Source organism: Vanessa tameamea, chromosome 21 (genome assembly GCF_037043105.1).
Source record: "Vanessa tameamea isolate UH-Manoa-2023 chromosome 21, ilVanTame1 primary haplotype, whole genome shotgun sequence".
NCBI lineage: Eukaryota > Metazoa > Arthropoda > Insecta > Lepidoptera > Nymphalidae > Vanessa > Vanessa tameamea.
This window is the reverse complement of record NC_087329.1, coordinates 3153326-3181008: the sequence shown is the minus strand read 5'-3', so window position 1 is coordinate 3181008 and position 27683 is coordinate 3153326. Positions and strand designations below refer to the sequence as shown.

The following is a 27683-nucleotide window of genomic DNA, read 5'->3' as shown; positions in this document are numbered from 1 at the left end:
ATTCCTTACATCGCCACTAGCCGGTAGTTACAACTGACTCCCTCTTCAAACCGGAGCACAGTAATACTTAGTACTGCTGTTTGGTGGTAGAATATCTGATGAGTGGGTGGTACCTACCTAGACGGGCTTGCACAAAGCCCTACCACCAAATGTTCACTCACGTTTCAGAATACTCGTAAAGCCGTTGCCCTCGCGGCTGAAATCTCCGTCAGATTATAATTGAATGAATAGAGCACCAATGTTAACGTACATTCTTGTACACCTATGTGATTGGCCACCGTACCTAAATAAGTCAAAAGATCAATCTACACCCGCATCTGCTAAGGGCAATGAATAATTATAAGCCGATTGCTGATTGGTTAAATATAAATCCAACCCGGGATTGATTGCATATGAACTGTAAAATCTTATTTCAGTTTTGTTAAAAGAGTAAAGTATTTAGACATTCCCCTTCCCTACTTAACGTCATTCAGAAATAAGTAGACATTTCCATTGGCACGCGTCACATCACTTAATTTGCATAGCACTTAAGACTGAATAGATAGTGAAGGTCGCGATTAACTAGATTTTTCTTAGATGCGGCTTAGACAAATGGGTCACCTGATCCAGTAGTAACGACTGCCAGGCTTTGCTACATAAAACTTAGTATCTGCTTAGTCTACCGCTAAACAGCACGGTCGTTCATTGGCGATGTAACAATTATTTTTTTCTACCGCGCCAATTTCTATAGTTGATAGTTACTTACGACTAAAAGGCCCATTGTCCTAATCACATCGAAAAGATAAACACAGAGTCAATCTAATCAAAATACGAAGTATTTCGAATACAGAATATTCTAGAAATCTTAACCTTCTATTCTCAATGGGATGTTATCACGTTTAGGACAGAAATTGCAAGTCAAGTGGTGTTTATAGTTACTATGCAGCCTGAAAGTGTCCCTGTATGGCTTCTGATCTATCTGACGCGATCATGCTCATGCATCATTATACCTCTACTTTTAATATGTTTGTAAATTTTATATCAAAACTAGCGACTTGTCCCGGCTTCGCAAGGGTGAAATTCATTAATAAAATAGCACTATGGAATAATTTAACTTTCTGACAGTGAAACAGTTTTATAATTGGATCATTAGTTTCACAGATTACTTTAATATACAGACAAACAAATAACAAATACGATCTTATAATATAAGTATATATGTTATTTTATTTCAATGTTATTAAATATAGAAAAAAAACATATGCTATTATTTAATTTTAAACACCATGTATGTATATATTTGGGGATTTTAACCTCGATCATACTTTTCCATCATACACGGCTGCATAGAGCTAGCCGTGGTTTCGATCTAACAGTCTCTCGGGCCGTTAAAGCAGCTGTAATATATAGGTATGGTAGAGCACATTGTTATATTAATACCATTTGATGGAACAATAGGCTAGCGGGCGTGCTCGAAGGATTCGACTTGAGGAGTGCGTCGTGTACTCCGGCACGTAGAGCTGGATTAGATTTATAAGCACAATGTTATGTATAAATAAAAGTGTATGTTCAAAAAGCAACTCTTGTTTTTCCTTAAGATAACATTATCACAAGGGCTTTGTGCAAATCCGTCTAGTTACTCAGTCATCATACATTTTACCACCAAAAAGCAATACCTACTTAACTACAGGCACAGCTGATACAACATCTTAGGTCACTAGGTTGGTAGTGCATTGGTAAGATGAGGAATCATTAATATTACCAAACCAATGCCACTCACCATCAGGCTCATTTGTCCTGCCATTTAGGCAAACAAAAACAAAAGTACAAAATATAACAATGACGTAATTAAAGCTATGTATCTTCCTATTATATTCGACTATTAATGTTCAGATATATACAATATAAAATATAAACATACAATGACATTAACTATGTTGATGTTTACGTCCTTATCTATATAAACTGATAAACTGCAAATACAAAACGTTGCATTAGCCCCATAGTATCTCCTAATAGATAAATATTTATCAACAACATTATTATGAATGAATATATTTCCATATTTTATACTCTTAACGTATTTTTTATATTATCATTGACATATATCTCGTATTACGACCTAACTATGCAACGAGGGAAGGAGATAGCAATAGTGTTTATGTTCTGTTTCATTAGTATAATGGAAGGAATATGTAAGAGGAAATCACCGAAATAGAAAATATGAAAAACAACCATTGTTTGACAACAATAGTTGTAAAAAATTACAATTAAAAAAAAAATATCCCACTGAGTTTTTTTCGCCGGTTCTTCTCGGTATTAATTTCCGAACCCTGTGGTAAATTTTTGACTATCAATAAGCAAGTGTAACACTTCTAGATTGAATAAAGATAAAAAAAATACTGAGACCGAGGTACAATTATGATGTTTATGAGGCAAGAGAGATAGCAAAACGGGTCGGATATGAGATTATATGGCTCGAAGAGTGAGAGAAAAGAAGAAAAAATCACCCAATGCCCACACGAAACAAATAGGATAATTGTTAGGGATTAATTGATATAACGAGCAATACATCATACAAGCTTGTTAACTCGGACCGCACTAACGTTACGTAATAATATTTTTTTACATATAGGTATCCCTCATTTAAAATTGTATAATACACGAAGTATTATAGAATTTTATTTTTATCCTTATATATTTAGAAACTATAATATAATTAATTTGTTATGGCAGTGTTAGATACATGCTATCCTTCATGGTAATCGGTAGATTTGATTGATTAGAAAAAAAAGAGAATCTGGTTAATTTAAAAGGGGGTGGTGGTTGGTTAATTAAAAAGGGAATGAGGTTATCCTGTTTAGTGAATAATTTGAAAAACGCTAATTCATTAATGTAATAAGCCCCCTCCAAATATGATTACAAGTCTCTTACTCAATGAACTTTTAAACTAACAATATTTCTAGTAAATAATAATAAACATACATTTAACATTCGAAGGTTTAACTCATTCGTCACAAATTAATTCTTCTAGATTCAAGTTAATACTATTACAATCAGTGTGCCTGATAACATTATTATTACATATTTTAATTTCAATTTTAATATAATACATAAACTATGTTTGCACAACATATACAAAAATTAGATCATATTACTAATTGGCTATAAAATAATTTTATATTATTTTTTCATAAGGCAATGATGTCGACAATTCTCCTAATTAAAAACAAATCTATCAAAACAAATTACCAAGGTTAAAAGCTCCCACACACGCCACCTTTAAAGTGCTCTTATCTAGTATTTAATTGCACTTTACAAATAGCATTTTAAAAATTTTGTTATATGTATGCAAACTTCATTAATGAATCTATTAAAATTTAAAATTGAGAATATTCATAATAATATCAGAATAAACGAAATCATTTAATCTCGCTGTTTATCAATGATTAAGCCACTGAACCAAACATGGTGAAACCTACGAAAAAGACATACAATTAATGGGGACAGGAAAAACATATTTTACACGGCGTGAGTCAATAACTAGAGTCTATAACTCATATCTGGCATGTCTCAAATGTAACACAAATTTTTGCTAATCTTAGTAAGTTCTTCTGCATTTATTTAGGTTGTCTAGTACAAAATGCTTTAAAAGCATTCCTATATATTTAGTTAATATATATATATATTAACTAAATAAGTCATCACTTCTAATTCTAGTTGCAATACAAAGTTAGGTTAAGTCTCTTGTCTATTACTTGCATAATATTCATAGCAAACAAGGAAACTGGTTTTAGTTATAATAGTTTGTAAACAGCAAACTCATTAAAATAACTTTATAGCTTTTAGCAAGTTATAATAATGTTTGTTATAAAGTATATTTTTTAATATTACTGAAATTCATTTCAAATATGTCTTGCGAAATATCTTAGTATTTGAAAGTCAGTTTAATTCCTCCACTCCATTCATCCCACACTCCATTTTCTCTTCCCTTCCAAGCCCTGTTCTTGTTATGGGGGATTTTAATGCTCATCATACATTATGGGGTTCCTATTACTGTGACGGATTTGCTCCCTTGTTGGTAAACATCGTTGATGATGTAAATTTATGCATTCTCAACGATGGCTTGCCGACTCGTAGAGTTTATCCAAATCAGAATCCTTATTCTGCTGTCGATTTATCCCTATCAACTAGGGAGTTGTAGGGAGGGTCATTATCCTCACAATTATCTTGGAATATCCTCCCATCAACATTTGGAAGCGACCATTTTCCTATCCTTCTTTCACTTAATAACAGATCCCTCACACCCTTCAAATCATCCCCTCTTCTAAAATACAGACTAAAAAATGTTAACTGGTCAGCATACTCTGTTGATGCCATGTTAGACTCCCTCCCTGGTTTTGTGAATGATGAAAATATTGTTGCTTACTACGAAATTTTTCTTAATGCTATCAAATCCTCTGCTAATGGTTGATGAGGAAAATGGTTCCTCCAAAAAATATAAATAAAAACACTTTGCTTTGCCCTCCTTGGTGGGATGAAGAATGTAATGTCATGGTCCAACGGAGATCTGAAGCCGAAGAGTCATAAACAGACTTTATGACTCCACAAAATTTCATCAAATATCAGCGTATTAATGCCAAAATTAAAAGACTGTTCTCCAAAAAGAAAAAGCAAGGGTGGACCAACTTCTGTGAATCCCTCAGTCCTCGGTCTCCTCCTCAAACAGTTTGGACAAATCTTAAGAAATTTCGCCGTTCCCTCAACTCAGGAAATCCAAATGTCAATAATCCCTCCATATGGCTTAATGATTTTGCTGCCAAGCTGGCACCTCCCTTTGTCCCATGCCAAGATAGCTTTATTACGTTGACTCCAACACTTGTAACGGATGATATGGATGGTCCGTTTACTCTCTCAGAGCTCCATACAGCTCTAAAGGGACTTAAAGACTCATCACCAGGGGAAGATGGCGTGCCCTATTCTTTTATAGTAAACCTTAGTGATAAAGCTAAATGCGTCTATTTGAATTTAATTAATGCTTTTTTCTCAGCAGGAATCGTCCCGGAATCTTGGAAGTCACAAATTATTATCCCCATCCTCAAACCAGGAAAAAGCCCATTGGACCCAAGATCTTATAGAGCCATTGCTTTATCATCTACATTAGTAAAAATAACTGAACACTTCCTGCAAAACCGTTTGGAATGAATAATGGAAAGTAGGAATATTCTCTCACCCTCTCAATTTGGCTTTCGAAAAGGTCTGAGTACTCTCGATAGTCTCAGCATTCTCACGACTGACATTCGAATAGCCTTTTCTGACGGAGAGTACCTTGTTGGTGTTTTTCTAGATATTTCTTCTGCATATGATAATGTTCTTCTTCCGGTACTCAGGCAAAAACTGCACCAGCTGAGCATCCCTCCGAGGATTACTCATTTCATATGTAATCTGCTATTTTGCAGATCAATTTCTGTTAAACACCAACATTTTTTTCTTCCCCCCCGATTCGTCTGGAAAGGTCTCCCGCAAGGCTCAGTCCTCAGCCCTCTGCTTTACAGCATTTATACCCACGATCTCGAATTGTCTGTTAATAACTTTTATAACATCCTTCAATATGCTGATGACATTGTATTATATCATAGATCTTCTTCCATCCAAAACTTAACATTGCGTTTAAACTCCGCTTTGCATTATCTTGACCTATGGCTCTCTGATCATGGCTTATCTCTTTCAATAGATAAGACTCAGGCAGTTGCTTTTACACGAAAAAGGCTTATTCCCGTCTTTGACCTGTTTTGTGGGGATCAGCGTATCAACTTTGTCAATAAGGCGAAATTTCTAGGCATAATACTCGATAACAAACTGAACGGAATTTGTCACTGAACATATTATCAAAAAATGTGAAAAAGGCAACGTCCTTAGAGCTGTCTCAGGTGTCTGGTGGGGAGCTCACCCCTATTCTCTTAAACTACTGTACAATGCAACAGTCCGTAGAACCTGTAATCTCGACTGCACCGATCAATCTCTACCGTGTCTTCTCCATCGCACTTGACATTGCCGAAATAATCTGTGCCTTTTTGGCACAAATAAAAGCCAGAAAAAAAAAAGGTATCAAAAGTAGCGTCTTCCCTTGAGTTCAAGCTTGCTTAATACCAAAATTTCTACAAATTTGACTCAGTGGTTTGGCAATGAAAGAGCAATAGACAGATAGACATTACTTTCGCATTTATCATATTAGTAAAGATGTGTACAATGCATTGTTACTGATATACATATTAGCCCATGTTATACAATCTATATATGATAAATCTATATATAAAATGTGTGTTATAAATGGAAATAAATGAATGAAAAGGCATCTCAATCTTTTTATTTCTTTTTAATGTTGGTTATGTAAAATTCCACTGCAATAATAGTTAATGCAAATTTCCAATTAATAATGAATCAATGTAATTGATTATTGTACACACTATTGAGACTATATTATTGCTAAACAATTATAAACACCTGTTCTTAGTCATGCTATTTATGAAGGTATATGAAAATGTAAATCTAACAGTATTTAAAACGGGATATTTACCATGTTTTCTATTTTTATTTGGTGGAGCTCGATATTTCGACATTATCTACGAATGTCTTGTTCAAGAGACTACAGTCTCGTGAAATACTGATAGTAATAAAAATAACCATGTTAATTTAAAATCTTATGTAAATCTATGTATAAATTAGCAAAGACTAAACAGTTCAGTGCCTATTTCTACTCTGATTGTCAATTTTTTTTTATCTAGGAGCTACTGACAAGCTTTGGTCTTATCAATAAAAAATATTTTCCTCAAATTTCCAATAATGATTCAACTCATATTCTATTGAGTTGAGATTAGTATTTAGTAGTTTAGGTTTATTTGTGAGATTTTATGAAAACATATCATTTACAGTAGAGATTTGGTCCTGATCACTACAATACTGCTTTACTAAGGTTAAATAAAAAATAATAAAAATTATATCAGTTGGATGCTTTTTTAATTTAATTATTTGATATCATACTAACAGTTTTTCCTTTTTCTCATACAAATTAGTATAACCTATAGATTAACTATGAGCCATTAGTCTACAATAAAATTCCATACTATATATTTAAAAGGTGTATCCTATTTGAAAGAAAGCTGTATATAATCTATTTTTAATATCCATAAATGTTATTTGTGTGCATATTTGTAGTGGAAACAATATTATGATCATTAATAAACTAAATATTCAATAATAATATAGGTTATGTCAACAAACACAACTACGTCTATTATTGACATCCTTGCTGATTATTATTCATGTTTTTAACTATATATACACAGAAATCAACAAAACAATCATTACAAAGTTAAAAGATACTCTGTAACGTGTCTGCTGTAAGGAGGTGCTATATTACTAAACTGTTCTTTTTTTTTAAAACCACGGAGTATAATTGACTAAAGAGGTTAAACTTAGTTATCAGAACCATTTAAATATAGAATTCGTATCATTCTAAATTCTGATATTGTTCTTACCTTCTGTCTCCGATTTAGTGTCATGCTTCGACATCTTGAAAGACAGACTATTCAATACACTTTTCGTTCACGAACATAAGGTGTTTTATAAATCATTAATTTTAAACTAATAATGTCAATATTTTGTTAATTAATTTAAGTTTTAACGCGGCGGTGCACTGTTTATCTTTTCGACATTGACGTTTGTTGATTTGACACACGATAACACAGATCACATCACAGGTGTCCGAAAACGTTTCTGTTCATGCAGTTTTTTTTATACTAAGTGTGAAAATATAATTATGTACATTGTATATTCATTCACATATTTTTATTAAGTAAATTCTGTACGAGTTCTTGTTATTTTTAACAAACAATAAAAATATATTGTTTCTTGTTTCAGATGCAATTGAGGATGAAATAGACAAGGAGGGAAAATCTAAATAAATTTGTGAAGCAAATAATTAGTAACAATGTCCACTACCGCCGAAAATGGTGTCGTCGACGACACACAGTAATAATCCTTATTAAATTTTATTTTGGAAGTTTTATTTGCATATATTGTATTCTTAATTATTTACGTATTTTTATACTAATTAACTTATCAATTAATGATTTTTTTTAGAGGCACCACATATTATTTTTCGAAAGGACGTTCAAGCGCAACGCTATGGCAAAGGATCAGCTTATTCTTCTCCATTTACTGGAAAGCTATTATAGTGGTTCTTACTCCACTGCTTTTATTGCCTGTACCGATCGCAAATTCGGGTTCAGAATCAGCTAAAGTAAGTATCATATTGGTAATAATATATAAAAAAAACGTGACATTAATTTTAAACGGTCAAAGAAACTAAAAAAAAAAACAATGTTCTGTGATCGCCCAGTGTGAAGAGCACGTGGATCTGAAGCATGATAGGGGGCTCAAATCCTAACAAATATTATCCAAGCACAAATACCTGCTTCCATTTTTTTTAATTTGTCATGTAAAGAAATTTAATAGCATATCTTATTTAAATTATTGTATTGCTTTGCAGGCCTACAAATGTATGTATGTAGTCTTGATAATGGCTATTTATTGGGTACTTGAGCTATTACCTTTACCCGTGACATCAATGCTGCCCATCGTTCTGTTCCCTACCATGGGTATCCTGGATTCTGACAAAACCTGTGCAGCGTATATGAAGGAGACCAATATGATGTTTATGGGTGGTCTTATGATAGCAGCTGGGGTTCAGCATTCGAAACTGCCGAAAAGGGTCGCTTTGTGGACTGTGCAAGTCGTTGGATGCTCACATAGACGGTAATTATATGAATATAATATTATCAGTTACTCTGAAATATAAACGATTGCATAATAATACATAATAGGAACGTAGATTTTCTTATCTTCATATGTAGATCCGAGCTTGCGTTGTGATTTTCGTAATAGAAAAATCTTATGACTTTTAATTGCCGAATCGAAATTCAAATTCTGTATCTCCCTTATAATCTGCTGGCTTAACCAGCCATGAGTGTAGTAATGAGGCAATATGATACTATTTAATATGTCTACACATACTATATGATAGGGTTGTCTCTTGTACTAGTTGTACTTCAACCTTACTCGACTTTATTCTATATATAATGGTTATTGGTATATAATAAGAGCCGAGATGGCCCAGTGGTTAGAACGCGTGCATTTTAACCGATGATTTCGGGTTCAAACCCAGGCAGGCACCACTGAATTTTCATGTGCTTAATTTGTGTTTATAATTCAACTCGTGCTCGGCGGTGAAGGAAAACATCGTGAGGAAACCTGCATGTGTCTAATTTCAACGAAATTCTGCCACATGTGTATTCCACCAACCCGCATTGGAGCAGCGTGGTGGAATATGCTCCATACCTTCTCCTCAACGGGAGAGGAGGCCTTAGCCCAGCAGTGGGAAATTTGCAGGCTGATTATGTTATGTTATGTTTATGTTATGGTATATAATACTGTACTTGCATTGCTTCTGATTTACAGCCTCAACTTGGGACTTACATTCGTCACGATGTTCATTTCTATGTGGGTGTCTAACGCTGCCGCCACTACCATGATGGTACCCATCGTCGAAGCCATTCTTGAAGTATTCGAACAGGTAAGGGAATACATCCGACGTAATTACCTTTATAGAACATCGGTTTATTGGTATTCAGGAACTGATAGCAGGACGACAGAATTATTAATTTAAATCAGTTAGATTTTAAATATGTTACAATGAGCCGAAATGGTCGAATCGACAATATAAATGGATGTTAAAATAAATTCGCTGGACTTGTGGTCCTGGTAATTACCACTTATTTTTCTAGTTTTCAATATTGCTTAATATTTATTATCTTTCCTGGAGGAGAGATAATAAATATTACTTGAGAACTTGGTCCGGCTGTCGGATACAAAGTCTGTTGCGTTACTTTTAGTTTAAGAAGATAAAAGCGTGACTAAAATTTGTTATCATGAGGACATAATAAATAATAATTATTTAATAATAAAAAGTACTTCTTCTTTTGCAGCAAGGACTTGGCGATGTGTATGTGAATAAAAAGAAGACACTTCCAGAAAACGGAAAGGAAATAAAAGCGGTTCAAGACAAAAGTACCGAGGAAGAGTAAGTAGTCATCAACATTAAGAGGGATTCAGTGGAAATTAACATAAGTATATGAACTGTTCCATTGGGATGGACGCGCTATGACTTTGTCAAAGTATATCGAAAATGATAGTTATCGGGCCAAGGAGCGTTAGTAATGGTATTCTAAAAGTTAATTATCCAAACTCTGGCATAGCAAAATTCATGGTTTTTCTTTATGTAGGCACTATTGAGTGTTTGTACGTTTACTGAAATATTTGTTTTGATTGATCGACTTTTCACTATTATACCTCTCTGTCCACTCTTTATGAATCTCATATCTAAAATAATCGGACTATATTAAACATCCAAAAGTAATGGTCTAATAAATCACGTGCAAAAGTTTCCACTAACGAACAACTTCTCGCGAGCATCGACGCGAGTTTGCCGCTGCGGCCGCTGGCGGGCGGGTCGTACGTTGCTCAGTTCCAAAAGGTCACATATTTAATTCCGATTGCGTATGGACTATACTATTGTAAAATCGTTTGAATTTAAAATAAGTATGTATGCTTAGTATCATTCCTTTTATTTCGTTTTCAGAGCTCCGATACCTAGCGACATTACCATTTGCTACTACCTGAGTATAGCGTATGCATCAACTCTGGGAGGTTGCGGGACCCTCGTCGGAACTGCTACAAACTCCGCCTTCAAGGGGATCTTTGATTCGTATGTATAAATTATTAATATTGCCAAAAATTAGAGGTTGTGTATTCAATTTTATTTTGATTTCATGATTCATTCACGTCTTAAATTTGAATATTTTCAATGTGTAATTAAGCCTGATATTCCCCAAAATATACTATAAAAAAACTAATTAAATATGATATACTACCTCTTGTCTAACTTGTCTCTAACAATACAATTTTATCTGTTGCAGAGAGTTCCCGGAAGTTTCCGGTTCTGTGGACTTCTTCTGGTTCATGGCGTACAGTACTCCGCCCATGCTGCTCATGCAGGCGTTGGTCTGGGTGTCTTTGCAGGTGACCTACATGGGACTGTTCCGGTGAGTACGTTATGCATATATACATACATATAAAACATAAAAGATAGTATGCTATATTTATTATCCGAAAAGACTTTCGCCGATTATGTGCCCAATTTATTAATGGCCATTGGTAAACGGCTTAGTAGTTGATGAACTGCAGTGCCATTTAGTGGCAAGTTACAACAAAGTGACCAAAATAAACACGAAGTTATTGTATTATGAGAAACTTGAGATATTGCGTCTTTTTGTTCTAGAGTGAACAGCACTCACAAAGACATAAAAAAATAAGATAAAATTGTTACTACACGCCTTTAATTCAGCGTCGAGGGGCACACCTTCGTGAGTGAATAGACCTGTAAGTTATGTTTAAAATATTGTCATCAGGCCGAATAGTGAAGCTGCGAAGAGAGTGAACAGGGCGTCTTCTGGATCTTTCAACACCATGAAAATCATCAAGGAACAGTACAAGGGTTTGGGTCCTGTTACTTTCCACGAAAAGGTATGTTATATGACAATATTGTCAGATTAATAGATGCCGCCTTAATGGCTATTTTACGTTACATCTCTTAGAATTCATGCACGTATGTTTAAAGATTGCGCCCAAGTATTAGGCATTAGGTTCCTTGTTTGGCAACCCATTGGCAACTGACAGTCAGGTCAAGTCTGACTTCAAGGTTTTATTTTTTTCTGTTGTCATGTCTTTTAGATTCTAAACTATTTTAGGTATCTTAAGTAAGGCACTAAATCCTTAATCGTTGGCTGTACACTGACCATCTGATCATCATTTGTATGTCCGTCGTCATTTATCTAATCTATCCTTTAGAATTAATATATAACAAATTAAAAAAAACCTCATAAATATTCCATATATTAAAGTTTTTATATGAAAAATAAAGTCAATAAAATTGTTGACACAACAATTTATAAGAAATATGCCAATAGTTTTTGATTAACAATCTCCTCAAGTATAGTTGGCCTTTGCACAGCGGTGGGACTTTTACACCCAGCCACCTGGTGTTAGGTGGTCACCAACGCCCATAGACATTGGCGCTGTTAGAATTATTAACCATCCCTTACTTCGCCAATGCGCCACCAACCTTAGGGACTAAGATGTCGTGTCCCTTGTGCCTGTAGTTACACTGACTCAGTCACCCTTCAAACATACATATACTTTATATCAATATTTAATTTTTACACATAAATGGCTTTTAAGGGAAGGCTTTTTCTGTTATAGGCTTCGGGATCATTGTTCCTGTTCGCAGTGTTCTTGTACATCTTCAGGAAGCCAGGGTTCATGCCTGGATGGGCTGACGTTATCACTACCATGTAAGTTGCTTTTTCCAACTTGCTTGAAACTGATTTAGTTCTCGTATAATATCGTATAATAAATGAGATGACGTAGCATTATTTAACATTAATCCTTATATTCAATTTTCATTTGTATGATTTTTCACCGACATCTCGTAACGCAGGAAAGTGAAGGATGGCGTGGTGTCGATGTTCATCGTCGTGCTGATGTTCATCATACCCATGTCGGTGGACTTCATGAAGTTCTTCTCTTCAACTGCGTCCTGTAAGTATATTCTACTCGTTTATATAAATAAACTCAAAAACTATCCTACTGCTCATAAGATGTTATGGATCAGGCGTATCTGATCTCACGTATTTTCACGATGAGACCGCATAAGCGCTGGCGCATTTCGGGTTACGAGTATGTAATGGCAATGTCATTATCACAAAATACAATATCTTTTAATGACCTCGACACATTGCGCGAAAATTTGGAAAAGTTGTTTTTGTTGAGACCTTTTAAGTATTTAAATATCTGTTACAGAAGAACCCAATCTTCCATAACACTTCAATATTAACAATATTAATTTACTTGGTGGTGGGGTTTGTGCAAGCCCGTCTGGGTAGGCACCACCCACTCATTAGATATTCTACCACTAAATAACAGCACTCTGTATTGTTGTGTTCCGGTTAGAAGGGTGAGTGAGCCAGTGTAATCACAGGCACAAGGGACATAATATCTTAGTTCCCAAGGTTGGTGGCGCATAGGTGATGTAAGCAATGGTTAATATTTCTTACAGCGCCTTTGTCTCATATGCTCGTCCGCGAACCAATGACATAAAAAAAAAATAGTATAATATTTCATGAGGTCAAATATTAATTTGAGTGTAAATTTTAAATTATGGGTGCAACTACAATAACTGATTTTTTGTTTATAATATCTATGTTCATAGACGAAGAGTTATCTATGTCGAAGCCTTCCACCGGAATTGTGACCTGGAACATCTTGAAGGAGAAGATACCATGGGGTCTGCTGTTCCTGCTGGGTAAGTCTTATTTTTATGAATTGCAATTTCTTGTGGGTAACCTATGTCATGATTGAAATCATCATCAAGATTGAAAATGAGCAATCTAGATAGTTCAAATACATCTACATAGAACTAAGACTACAAATATTATTTATTAGTGCAAATAAATAATTTATAGTTCTCGCACTTCTATACTGTTCGCGTTATTTCCAGGTGGTGGATTCGCACTCGCTGAAGGCAGCAAGGCTACAGGATTATCGTCAATGATCGGATCGTCACTGAACGGTTTGCATGGTCTGCCGCCGTCTCTGGTGCTGCTGGTCGTGGTGCTGGTCACGCAGTTCATCACTGAGTTTACCTCCAACGTAGCCATCGCTAATCTTATTCTACCGGTGCTGGCCAACATGGTGCGTCATGTGTTTTTTGTTGTCTAATAAAAGCATCTATCATTAATACGTCGATTTCCTATGTCACCAAACCAAAAAAAGCTAAATATATATATTGGTCACAATAAATGTACATTTACATTATTGTAAATAATGCAAATGTCTATTCAGCTATGTGTCGAGGATTTCGATGTCAATGTACGATACACTTGTTGTGCTTAAACTTTTTACAAAGTCACATTTTTTGAGACATAAAATAAACTTTTTGGGCTTTCTCTCCTGTTAATAATGATTGACGTTTTGGTAATGGCATCGCCGTGCCCCTCAGGCGCGCACGCTGGACATGGACCCGCGCTACCTGATGGTGCCCGCCACGCTGGCGTGCTCCATGGCCTTCCACATGCCGGTGGGCACGCCGCCCAACGCCATCGTCGCCGGCGTCGCGCACATCCCCACCTCCAAGATGGTGAGCACACACTACCGAAACACCGCGACTATCGTTTATCTTGTGGTGCCTGCGTGTTTATATTTCTAGACAACGTCAGAATTAAATTTTAGGATTATCGATGTAAATGTATATAAATACAGTTTAACTGTGCTGGTGCTTTTTTATATATTTTCAACTTTACTGACTTCTATGTTGCGTGCCAGTTGTCTCCCTTGAAAGGAGGTTATTGTCCTCCTATTATTACATATACGCTCCCAACCGTCTGATATCAGCTGCCTACATACTGACCAACGTACTCTTCTTGTTGAAAGACAAAGTTTTACATTCTACACTAGTCGTATAACTATTAAATGGTGGATGATGATGTTTTTCAGGCGATTGGCGGTATCGGCCCCAAGATAATTTCAACACTGATCGTATGGGGTGCTTATCCCACCTGGGGCTCTCTTATCTTCAAACCAGAAGACATCCTGGCTCTAGATAACCCCATCTCATCACAGAAGACCACACAAAACATCACCCTGAAATGTAATGTCATGGCGAGTACTTTAGATCCAAACAATGCTTTCAATTGTACGCTACCTGCGTCAAATATTGCTAATAAAACTTTAGCCTTACAGGTAAGTAAAAGTACGTTCACGTGTAACTATTTCCCATTCAGTAAGAGCTAAATTTGTATTAAATTTGTGTATGATATTATGGTGATTTGGAACAACGGTTGCAAGCAATTTTGGTGCTTACGTCGATGGAAGTGTTGTCAACCTGATAGTATTTTTATTGCCATGTTTATGGTAGTTTTGTAGAATTTTTATAAGAACATTTATTTGTATACATCAAAATACGTAAGCGCTGTCTTAGCATTTGTTGTGTTCGATACAAAACAAAGCATTTATATATTTTCATATTATGGGTAGAATTACATTACCAAAATGTATATTTATATATAAATATATACTTCATTCCAATAAAGTTATTTTGTAAACAATCTACTTCATAACTAATCACTGTTAAATTTTTTTTTCGAAATCTAGTTATTTTTTTTTTTATTTATTTTTTTTTTTTAGTTTAAATTAATCGAAAAGTAAAGATTGTTTACAATACAATGTTTTTGAAATGAAATGGGGTCTAGATATTGTTCATATAATATAATCTTGAGTGAGAAATATTTTGAACGGTGATGCGGGTGTGGATTTATAGTTAGTAAATATTAAAAACAAATCAGCGACATTTATTTATTTGCGTCACACATTAAATTGTTCTATAAACTTATGCATAATATATCGAGTTAGCATATTGTTGTGTATATTTGCATATTTTTACTAGAGTAAAATGGAATTTTGTCATCTAAAGTCCGCCCGCTGACGTTTTACCTGACGTCTGTCAGCTGATGAGAACTTGATAAGGGTTTACAAAGAATCTGCTACGATTATGCCTTCAAAATCAATATCCTTTCGTGTGTTCTCCATCCAAGTGACATTGGCGATATAATCTGTGCTATGTTAACACAACTAAAAGCTATTATAATAAATAATAACATAACTGCTTAGTCTGGATTTTTTAAAGTGGGTAAGCCTCTCTTCCCCCTATTTGAAAAACGCAATCAAATCGATGTCGTTGTTCAATATTATATGTAATGAAATATTTCATATCCAAACGGATGTTCCTAGTTGTATTTAGATTAATGATATTTTAGAAAAGATCTGATATATTTTTTCATGGGATAGTTATAATAAAACATTATGTTTGGTATATTTATAGATGAATATACCAGGGTGTGTGATGATATTTACACGCTAACTGCCAGTCACTGGCATGCCAGTAGCACTATGGCTAATATTTGCGTTATTCCAACCCATTTTGTATAACCTGGATTAAATTTCATTAATTTGCTATTTTATTTATTGTAAATATATTTTACAAATTTGAATATGTAATATTAAATTTTCGAGATTGATAGAACCCTGTAAATTATGTGTGTATGTAATATTTTACGAAATAAACTCTGGCATGCCAATGAAATTGATGTTGGCAATTTATATGTGCATGTAACGACCACTTTTGTACACATGTCTTACATTTCAATTTGCGAATAAACTATTTTATGTATAATAATATAAATTTGATTTATTGTATAATAAACGAGAAGACTGTATGTATTTTCGTTTTTATATTAAATTTTATATAATGCATACTTATCGTACCATAAATATGTCGTACAGTCATCCTCAATAATATGTATACATCATTTATGCAAGGATATTATTTAAATAATTACATTTCAAATTTTTAACAATTTTTATAAAGGTCTATTAAAAATAACCAATTGCTATTTATACTACCATAATTATTCAAGGTACATATATATGTGAGGATGACTATACTTAGCTTGTATTTATCTATAACCTATATATTTTCTAGGCTTATAAAATTATTATAAGTACTAACTAACATTTTTAAAATTGTAAATGTGCACAAGTAAATATTTGAATAAAAATACTGATATTTAAAAAAAGGGCAACTTTGACTGTCCTTACAAGAATAAAAAAGATTTCCACACTTATATTCATTTCTTAATTTGCATTTATTTTAAAATAATAAACTTTAATACCATTACCAATTAAAATATTTTAAATCGATTATATTGTGTCAAAATAATGCCAAATAATATAATGTAGTTTATTCCTTTATTGCCAGTACCAAATATGTCTTCCGATTTTAATTCATTTTAATAGAATTCTAATATTTTATAATAATAATAAATAAAAAAAAACACCTATTAACGTCGAACATTGTCATTTTGCTGTATGTATTCTATTGAAATTGACCGTAAATGAAGCATATATTTGTATCATAAACTTTATATAGAAACTAGTTAAATGTTGCCAAGTGTAAATATGCTAATTTGTAAATAGTGGTGCGGATTCTTGTATTGTTAGTCGTTACATGAAATAAAAGTATGAAAAAGAAGAAGTTTTATTTTTATAGTTATTTAGGATTTGATTAAAATTCTTTAATATAATTTGGATGTGCCCAGTCTGGAAATACACTAATGTCTGGCCAAATCGCTTTGGACCAAATACAAACAGTGAATAAATTTGTTAATATTGCTACTATTGATGGTCCAATGCCAGCGATCATCTGAAACAATATTATATTAACACATAATAGTAATAATTATAATCCGATGGAATGGTAATTCGACTCAGCTGTAGAAAATCTGGCACAGGAATAATGGTTGCAACTGAAAATTCCTTAAATGTAAAATTTTAAAGTTTTTTTTTTATGATATCGGTAGGCGGACATGCAAATGGGCCACCTGATGGTAAGTGGTCACCACCGCCCATAGACAATGGCGCTGTAAGAAATATTAAACATTCCTTACATCACCAATGCGCCACCAACCTTGGGAACTAAGATGTTACGTCCCTTGTGCCTGTAGTTACACTGGCTCACTCACTCTTCAAACTGGAACACAACAATACTGAGTACTGCTGTTTGGCGGTAGAATATCTGATGAATGGGTGGTACCTACCCAGACGGGCTTGCACAAAGCCCTACCACCAAGAAAAGTTATTACTTTCAGGTGAAGAGATTTTTAACTTTACCAGTTCGTCTCCTAGCTACTATAACAGAGATTTAAGTTTCTGCTATGCAGTAGGTTTTACATAGAGAAGAAAGACACAAGATCGTAATTTGTGGCAAGCTTAGGGAGGCCTATGCTGAGAAGCAAGACAATCTTTGCGGAACTGGTGTCCGATATCAAAATTTAGTATTTAAGATAGAAATATATTATGTAAAATTGTTAAATAAAGGCTATTATTATTATGATAGGTTTGAAGATTATTCAGTCAGCTGAACTGCATTATTTTAGATACGTGTGATAGAACTTTAATAATTTATGTTTCCTTATGATGTTATACAGCGAGACTAAAGTTTATTTTATAAAATTACATAAGACAGAAGGAGTAAATACGAATCTGGATAGGCATTAGTCCCTCTGTACCACACCAGTCACCCACCAGTAGCTAAGTTATTGTTGTGACGTCAATAGACCTATATTTTTACCAGAATATTTTAAGTATTTGCATTTGTTGAGGCTTTACGTTCTACTGGGTACGTACAACCCACTCATCATAAATATTCTACCGACAAGCAGCAATACTTAGATTTATCGTGATCCGGTTTGGAAAATGAATGAGGCGGTCAAAATGTGTATATATGTATATTCATTACAAGGGACATCAAATCTCAGTTCCCAAGGCTGGTGGCGCTTGGCGATGTAAGGAATCGTTACAATTTCTTACGGCGCCAATGTCTATGGGCAGTGGTGATCATTTACCATTAGTTGGTCCATATGCCAGTCCTCCTACCAAAAGAAAAGATCATTTTTTACATTGTTAAGTATCAATACATCGTTAACTATTAATATAGCCCTTGGGTAATTTAAACCGTTAGCTAACTGGCAGCAAAGGGTAATATTAATAATTCTTCTCGGAGTTCAAACTTACGACTTTTTTTTAAATCTTGTTAACACTGGAAGGTTAAAAACATACAGAATTATATAGGTACCATTTTCCGTGGTGGTATATTCACATAAGCTGATACCATGGCATTTGAGGGGGTGCCGGTTATAAGGTGGAATGGTAACGACGTAGATAGTGAAGCGCATATCATTAAATAGAGCGGGTTCACTTCCGCTTTAACACTCTGTAACAATGAATATATACATCATATATTCTATCACCAAACAGCAATACTCAGCATTGTTGTGTTCCGGTCTGAAGAATTAGTCAGCCAGTCTGACATCTGCCAACGTTGGTGGCGCATTAGCTATGTAAGGAATGCTTAATATTCCGTACAGTCAATGTCTTTAAGCGGTGGTGACCACTTATCATATGGTGGTTCATTTGCTCGTCCGCCTACCTATATATATCAAAAAGAATAAATGTTAAATCATGTTATTCACACAGACAACATTAAATAGGAAGTCAGTTTTTGATGTGGAAATGCACTTATATTTTGTAATGAATTAACTTCCTATAAGCGTCACTGTAGATGATTATAACATTATAACACATATAAGTACGTTTAACCTTTTGGTTTTTGATGAATTTCTGATATTACAAAACCAATGTATCAACATAAAACATAAAAATCAAGCGCTACAAAAACTGGTAATAAAAACATGGAGGCCCACTAAAATAACAAATAAAAATGATATACTCTAAATGTACGGACGTGTAGATACAGATATAATAAAAAATTAAATAAAAATCAAAGTAACAAAAAAGTTATTGCTCCGTTAATTTAACCTGCTACGATAATTTGTTAATAAAAACACGTATGTGACTTATAGCTTTAATAATAATGAATTATTTTATATTTTCATGAGATGAGAAGAATTCGTAACACGTATAAAATAAAAATAAATGCCAATTATAGAAGAAGACCAGGACCGAAGAGATGGGTTCTTGCTTTGGGGCTTCCATATTATTAAATATTGTCATAGACAGGAAAGGGAAACAAATCATCAGTCCAATATAACGTTCACATTCTCGAAGTAGAACCTATTTTTAGTAAAATGTTTTCAATGTCTTGTAGTTAATTAAAGATCTGCTAAAAATAATTTCGATTAATGCAAATTAATATTTGGGGCCTCCACTTCATATTTATTCCAGGACTTCCAAGTTTTAACCCTAATCCCAGTTAGCAGGCGAAATAAGCACTTTAGGATGACGTGAAATACAACGATTGCAATTACTTCGAATGTATGTGGTAGAAGTTAAATTTTCTTCTATATATGTTTGTCTTAATATTTAGCTTATAAGTTTCACATAAGGGTATAGTCGGTTAGCTTTAAGAAAATCATTGTAAGTATATATTACGTTCTAAAATGAAATTCGTCTAACGCGAAAATTAATGTCACTCATATAATAAATTGTTCTCGATTGTTTTCAATACTTCTTACCACTTTTACAATATGTATCAACAAGCAGTAAATAACTGATGCGTTACTGCCAAACTCAGTCATGACTTTGCTGAACACGATGACTATAAGTGCCAGCACCGGGGCCGGAAGGTTTGTAAATAACAAGAGAAATTTCTCGAATTCATCTGTCATTTTCGATTCTCTCATTGCTTCAAATATCATATTGCTGCTACCTTTAAAATACAGAAAATATTTCATTTAACATGTAAGGTATATAAAATTTAGTTAAATGTAGTAAAATTGTCTATGTCTAATCATTGTCTTTAATTGATTCGGTTAGGTATTTATTTGACAGTACGCCAGAAAGCTATGTAGAGTAATGTCTATGCCGGAGGACTTTGTAGTAATAAACTAATAATTAATCAATATCTTTGAGTTGTTATTGAAAATATCTTAACAGAGTTACTTTTTACGACGCAACGTTATTAACCTAGGCTAGACACTAGAATAACGTGACAGTCAAAGATAATTACTAAGAGATACCAATAACAAAGAGTACGCTCCATTCCATATTATCTTTGACTAAGGACCAAGTGAGACATCCGTTGCTAGGAGATGTCGGTGTTGGCTCCGAAGTTTCTTAAACAAATAAGTTAATGTAACAACTTTATTTATCTATTTATTTTATTATGCCTGTAACTGATCTAACATTTTTTTTTTCATATAGTTGATAAGAAAAATTATTAAGTAAAAACATCCGCCACACAACTCAGAAAGTTGTTAGAACATAAATATCAAATTATATTCCTATAAATTATGTATTTGTATTTAAAAATGTATTTCCTATGCGTGTACTTTTAACGTAATAACGAAAAAATAATAATTAATTATTATATTAATGGCAATCCCTATACTATAAAACAAAATTCGTTTCCCGCCGTTTGTACGTAAACTTTAGTTCTTTTGAACTACTCAACGGATTCTAATCCGGTTTTCAACAATAAAAATATTGATTCAAGAGGAAAGTTTGTTATGTATAATACACACACATAATATTAGAGAAAATCCGAGAATATCATCTTTCCTAATCGGAAAATAACAAAAAAAATATTTTTATGTTTGTTCTTTAACCTAAAAGTTATATACATATAGACCGTCATTGTACTCGTGTGCTTGTACATTATATTTAAAAATATTTATATTTACCTTTATTTTTAAAGAATTTAAGGCAGTTTAAGTTAACTGGCATGATAAATAATAGCAATGCGCTTATTAAAGATGGCGCTGAAGAATTTAGGACACTGAAACAAAATACACATAATATATAGAATATTAAATTTATAAATGTCAATAATCTTAATATTGTTCTATGTGGTATTTTAATATCTTCCTGTAATAAATAAGAAAATACCCTATTTATGTCTACAGTCGTAATCACTCCGAAACGATAGCCAGTTATTTTTTCGATTATTGACATCGATATTAATTTATTTCGACTATTTTTCGATACAATACACATCACTGGTACTATTTTTATATGAAAAAAAAAATTAAATTTATATGTATACATATCTACTTTTAATAACCTTCCAATTAGTTTATACATTCGTTGCTTAATCCATGCCAGATGTACTGTTTTATAATATGTTATAATAAAAAAAAACTGACTATATAAAATACGTGTGGTCATATTTATGCTAATAAAACAAGTACTTTGTTTTGTTGTTAATAAATAGACGTTCATTGCTTAGAGTTATTATTTTAAGTAGGATCAATACTTAGTGTCATTCGTCGTCTAACAGTGTGTTAATTTTACTTACACTAACATGTTTAAATGTTTGCGGTCATTTGTGTACGTTGAACTTATAATCGCTTGAAATAATGCAGTTAAGATGACTGTTGTGCCAACGACCTGAAAATATCAATAAAAATGAACAATGGTCCCTTTGTTCTTATTGTTGTGGTATGAATAAATATATATTAATCATCTGCTCTGAGTATTGCACAATATAGCTGAGTTATTAGCGAATCGCATGAAATACGTAAATCTAAGGTTTGTTTATGTTTGTTCCTCCTTCCATTGGAATAGGTTATTCGTGAACTGTAATTTTGCTTTACTTGATGCCCATCTGTTTAAGTACCTATTCTAATATTGTTGTGTTCCGGATTTGAAGGATGAGTGAGTTAGTCCCAGTACATTATATACAAAGCCTTATATATATACAAACCCTTGGTTTACATCTTAGTTTCCAAAGTTGGCGCGCATGGCCATGTGGTTAATATTACAGCACCAAATGTCTGTGGACGGTGGTGAGCACTTAGCATCCGGTGGCTCGTCTACTTAAGTATGTTATATAAAAAAAATCTGAAATGTCAGAAATGACAACCCACCATTTACGCGCGGGAAACGAAAATTGTAAGACATGGCTGGCTTTTTAAAAGGCAGAGTTTTTAGGAGTTTTTTATCATATTTATATAAATAATATGTTAATTTTATATTACCCCTTCGTGAAACTTAATTTTGCCTAATTGTTGATATTTTGTTTTCAACAATATGCTGATATACTGTTCTTCATCACCTGTCAGGGTTGCTTGCAGAGCTGTGTAGTTCTGCACCCTGAAAAAACTATTAAATCTGAAAAACTTCGTCAACTTTTTAATAATTATTATTATTTATAAAATAAACAATAACTTTCTGACAGGAATTGATATTAATAAAAAGTTATAAAATTGTCTATGTCTAAATCTCATTGTTTCTGATTAGACATTTGACAGAAGTCTACGTTAGTGTAGAGTCTATGGCAGGGGACTCTGTATAAATAGTGCTAAACCAAACTAAGAACTCAATACCAATAGTGAATACATGTCCAAGGTCTCATTAGTTTTAACGATTCAACCAGGAACATTGAGTTCTCGGATAATGTGTCCATCAATTAATTTCAGGCATAAGTTTAATCTGTTCATGTTTAATTAAGATTTACTCGCATGTTATGATTAGTATATATTTATTTAACGTTTTAAACGTAATAATGGTATGGGAAGCTTAGCTTAAAATGAGTAAAATTAAGTAAAATGTTCTTCCAATTTGTATAAGAGACACATTAGACTTATTTAAGTAGTGATTTGAAGCTACCTTAGCATTCCCAAAAAATAGAAATTCAACCATAAATACAGGAACATCTCCATGATTAGAACGCCAGGCAGGGTAAGCAGCATGAGTTGTGGTACTTCTATCGTTGGACTCCGAGGGAAGATCCTGATAAAGAATACACTTATGTCACAATGAACTATTCTCGGAACCTTTCCGTTTGAACATCAAATTTACAACATTTATTTAGAAAGCTATTTTTTGTGTCTGTTTATCAGTTAGTGGTCTTGTGACATATGTTTTATATTAACTTATACTTACACTTCACAATAATTCTTGAAAATTTTATTCGTTTCACTTCCAATAATAGTAGACATTCCACCTAAACGAAATTTTAATTTTTTTTTTCTTAAAATATTATGTGTATCAATGTTTATAAAGATTAAAGAATTAAAATAATTAGGTATTATTTAACTTAACATAGATATTCAGATAAACCCATAAATAATGATTATTACGACTCACGTGGGCAAATATATTAATAATAATAATGATATGATATGACTGTAATTTATAACATATAATTCTCATGAATAATATAGCATCCTACAAGTGAAAATTTTTGGGATAAATTACTGGTATTTTTATCGATTTTTAAGTCACTACACTTTTAAACACAGAACCTAGTTCTGGTTAAATAATTATATTTACCAATAGAAGATGAGTATGCAATTCCGAGGAAATAAAATATCGTAAAATCAGTTGGTCTCTGTGGGCTGAAAATGTTAAAATTTTAATGTAAATACATGTTCTTTGTTTTATATATTTATATATTCTGCGTAATAACTAACGTTTTATCTTTGTGTTTGTAAGTTTGTATAACTACAGCTGTTTCAAATACATCCAATATGCCCATCTGCAAAACAATATCAATGTATACTTAACAACATGCACGGCCTGTAAATTCCCCACTGCTGGGCTAAGGCCTCCTCTCTCTTTAAGGAGAAGTTAGTTAGTTAGGAGCATATTCCACCACGCTGCTCCAATGCGGGTTGACATTGGTGGTGGTATTTGGTGGATTCAAATGTGAAACAATTTGGTTGAAATTAGACACATGCAGGTTTCCTCACAATGTTTTCCTTCTGCCGAGCACGAGTTGAATTATAAACACAAATTAAGCACGTGAAAATTCCCACTGAATTTTGCTTGCCTGGGTTTGAACCCGCAATCATCGGTTGAGATGTACATTTTCTAACCACTTGGCCATCTTGGCTCTTATGCTTAAACTACTTGTATAATATAAAATAAATAATTTTGCTAGGTATATAAAATGGATAATTATTAATAAATTATTGAGTTCAAACACACCTTCTGACTAACCTTATAATGATTATGGGAGAATAATTATATTGAATTGGCGCCCATACTGGGGCAAGATAATAAGCTAAAAAGGTTTTATATCCTTGGAAAATACTATTAAAATGCTTTTAATAAAAAATAAATTGTGGTTAATCGAAAACGTAATTAGATTTTTTCGGAGTGCATGTTAATGCATAGAAAAAATACTTTAAGTTGTAACAATATTTTAATTAAAATATTGTTTTTGACTGTAGCTCTATTTTTTATAAATAAAAAGGAAGGTTTATCCAACACTTTTAATGAATAAGATTAACTAATAAACAAAAAACGAAAAAGTATTGATTGAATAAAGAATTCATAGATAAATATTTGCTTACGAACATGTTCCAGCTCCTTTAGAATAGCTTTCACCAACGGCATCATAAGGCCACATGCTATCGAATTCGTACACCACATGGACAGCACCATTGTGCTGAAGAACAGAAGGAAACTTAATCTGAAATCATACTGCGAGTCTGCATTTACATATACGAATATATATTTTAGTCATTTACTAGATGAAAAAAATATAAAACTTCACCTATAGCCCACCTTTCATACCGAATTGAATCTGAATCGGTTCAGCAGTCGAAGTGTGAAGAGTTTACAGGGATAGTTGCTTTCGAATTTATCATATTAGTATAGATTGGTATCGTCGTCAAAAAGTATACAAGGAATCTGTAAATGTTCTACTGATGGTTTACTGCTCGAACAACGATTCTTGTTTTGGAATGCGCTCGCAGATCAATGTAAACAATAACGCTGCTTACATTCGCATCCTAACCACAAAATGAGCATCAATAACCCATTCAATAATGCTGAATACAAGTATAAGTAATTATATATATGTTTTATGGTATAGGTCGATGGAGTGGTATATGGACCACCTTAAGGTCACAACGGCCCATAGATAATACCGCTGTAAGAAATATTAACCATTCTTTAGATCGCCAATGCGCCATTAACTTTGGAAACTGAGATGTTATGTCCCTGTGCCTGTATTACACCGTCTCACTCACCCTTAAAATCGGAACACAAAAATACTGAATACTGCTGTTTGACGGTAGAATATGTGATGAGTGGGTGGTATCTACCCTGACGAGCTTGCAGCGAATGGTACTAAATAGTAACATCAATAAATAAGATTTTTTAGTTGTGGGATAATATTTTTTCCTAGAAACATTGTTTACCGATAATGAGAACAGCCAAAAAGTAGAAGTATTTTAATGGCGATTCTTCTATGTAAAATGCTGTGTTCAATAGCGATTATGATCATCATCACACCAAAGCAGTCCAGCACTGAGTTTCGTATTACTATCTGTAGGTATAATTATCAATAAATGCACACAGTACCAATAATCGATTATAGACCAATAATAATCGAGTATGGCATAATGTGTAGAAGTTAAAGGTATTCGATTTAAAAATAGATGGCCTTATTATAAACATCGATTATCACGTTTTTCATTAAACTCTGAATTATCTCTTTGTGTCGTAATTCATTTGACATCGAAAGAAGAAGACACTGCTTAACGAATAACCGCCTACACAAGTTTTATAGAAATGACAGCTATGAATGCATCTAATTTAATTTAAAAAAAAAGGGATCAGGCTTGAGACATATTATTGGAACGAAGTTGTTTTGACTATACGTTTTATATTAGATAAAAGACACAATTATCTCAACCATACCGATCAATCTCATTCGAGTTTTCTCCATCCTACATTGGCGAAGTAATCTGTGCCTTGTCGACACAACTAAAAGACATTCAACTAAGAATTGAATTGTTATTAAAAATCCAATGTGAATTAAAACAGTAACAAAAAATAAGCTTAAATAATAATACATTAAATAGAAAGAGACAGAGCGAAAGATAGAGAAAGGAATATCGCCGAGCGGGGCATTACACTTTTTCTTTACGGGCCGATTTCGGCTAGTCTACTTTAGTAACGCCGTGTAAAATAACTTTAGTGTCTCAGAGCCAATTAGTGATGATCAGGTCATATTTGAGTAGCTAAATCGCAAATTCACGACTAAAAAAAGTCATAAAACTACGTTAAACTGCAACGTCAAGCAAATTAATTGCGATGCTCTGATAAGCATTCTTGAAACAGTTTGAACACCCGCTCTATTTATTTGAGACGTTTATTTTTGTTTTAATAAACAGATCCGGGGCTGAACATGGGGGACGATAATGACGGTGGTCACTGTCGAGGTATTTCGGAGGAAAAGGATGAAGATTTTATTCTGTAAGGGTGTTATACAAAAAGAGGTTCATTAAATGTAACATTGTTATAATGATAACAAGTATCGTTCGTTATCGTTACTGTTGGATCACAACTTATATAACCCAACCATAATCCAGATTTTTGTAAATACCATAAAAATAAATGTGATATCCACGCCCTGTTTTGCCCTTTTTGTGATCAAAGTTTTTACTTGTTTTCTCAGAATTCTAAAATATTTTTATTAGATCAATCCACACTTTACATTGTAGGCAATCAAGTCGTAAGGCTCCTAAGGTAAGGTTTCATGCTGTTCGGATTCCTCTGAATAAAGTGTTCATGCTGTCAAATGACAAATATTCCCCTGTCATACACATTTACTGCCCATGCTTTACACCATGAAAGTTATCAACAGGCCTTTATAGGTGAGTCAGCATGGGTGATATTCGCAACACATGAGCATGACGTATTGGCTCTTAAAAACCGAGTCCATGGAATTTTAGATTAATACAAAATATTTGAATAAACACAATCATACTGTGCCGATTATTTTTCTGTCAAAGGCACCAGCAATCGTTACAAATGCGATGGGAATTAAAGAGATAATGCCAGGATGAAGTACATCTCCAATCCAGAAAATTCCACAGATGAGAAAGACATAAAAACTTAGGTATGCCTAAAATAAATTTAATAATCTTTATTTAAATACATATATTTAATGACGAAATAATCCACGAGTTTGAATACTTACATTAATATTACCAATG

General features: G+C 33.4%; 3 protein-coding genes across 3 annotated transcripts in view; 1 reads left to right on the top strand and 2 right to left on the bottom strand.

The window, feature by feature from the left end:
• Pig-s (Phosphatidylinositol glycan anchor biosynthesis class S) overlaps positions 1–7707 on the bottom strand; it is a 58354-nt gene extending 50647 nt beyond the window's left edge. The window contains exon 1 of the mRNA XM_026631325.2: positions 7518–7707. Within this exon, the coding sequence (XP_026487110.2) occupies positions 7518–7551 (34 nt within the window). The 5' untranslated portion in view covers positions 7552–7707. The remainder of the gene's footprint in view (positions 1–7517) is intronic.
• Positions 1–15281, top strand: part of LOC113394123 (protein I'm not dead yet) — a 40177-nt gene extending 24896 nt beyond the window's left edge. Inside the window, exons 2-15 of the mRNA XM_026631323.2 lie at positions 7900–8010; positions 8122–8281; positions 8531–8796; positions 9499–9613; positions 10026–10120; positions 10679–10804; positions 11016–11141; positions 11508–11622; positions 12358–12449; positions 12596–12696; positions 13367–13459; positions 13655–13848; positions 14156–14293; positions 14650–15281. Coding sequence (XP_026487108.1) covers positions 7970–8010; positions 8122–8281; positions 8531–8796; positions 9499–9613; positions 10026–10120; positions 10679–10804; positions 11016–11141; positions 11508–11622; positions 12358–12449; positions 12596–12696; positions 13367–13459; positions 13655–13848; positions 14156–14293; positions 14650–14946 — 1959 coding nt within the window. The 5' untranslated portion in view covers positions 7900–7969 and the 3' untranslated portion in view covers positions 14947–15281. The remainder of the gene's footprint in view (positions 1–7899; positions 8011–8121; positions 8282–8530; positions 8797–9498; positions 9614–10025; positions 10121–10678; positions 10805–11015; positions 11142–11507; positions 11623–12357; positions 12450–12595; positions 12697–13366; positions 13460–13654; positions 13849–14155; positions 14294–14649) is intronic.
• A 1994-nt stretch (positions 15282–17275) lies between these two features.
• LOC113394140 (protein I'm not dead yet-like) lies at positions 17276–26002 on the bottom strand. Its single transcript, XM_064218360.1, has 12 exons — positions 25881–26002; positions 25033–25147; positions 24004–24061; positions 23614–23674; positions 23338–23460; positions 22707–22821; positions 22025–22116; positions 21407–21505; positions 20748–20839; positions 20244–20437; positions 18845–18982; positions 17276–17413 (listed from the first exon to the last, which is right to left on the bottom strand). The coding sequence occupies exons 1-12, from the start codon at positions 25967–25969 to the stop codon at positions 17276–17278; spliced, it is 1314 nt and encodes a 437-aa protein (XP_064074430.1). The 5' UTR covers positions 25970–26002.
• Positions 26003–27683: the final 1681 nt, after the last annotated feature.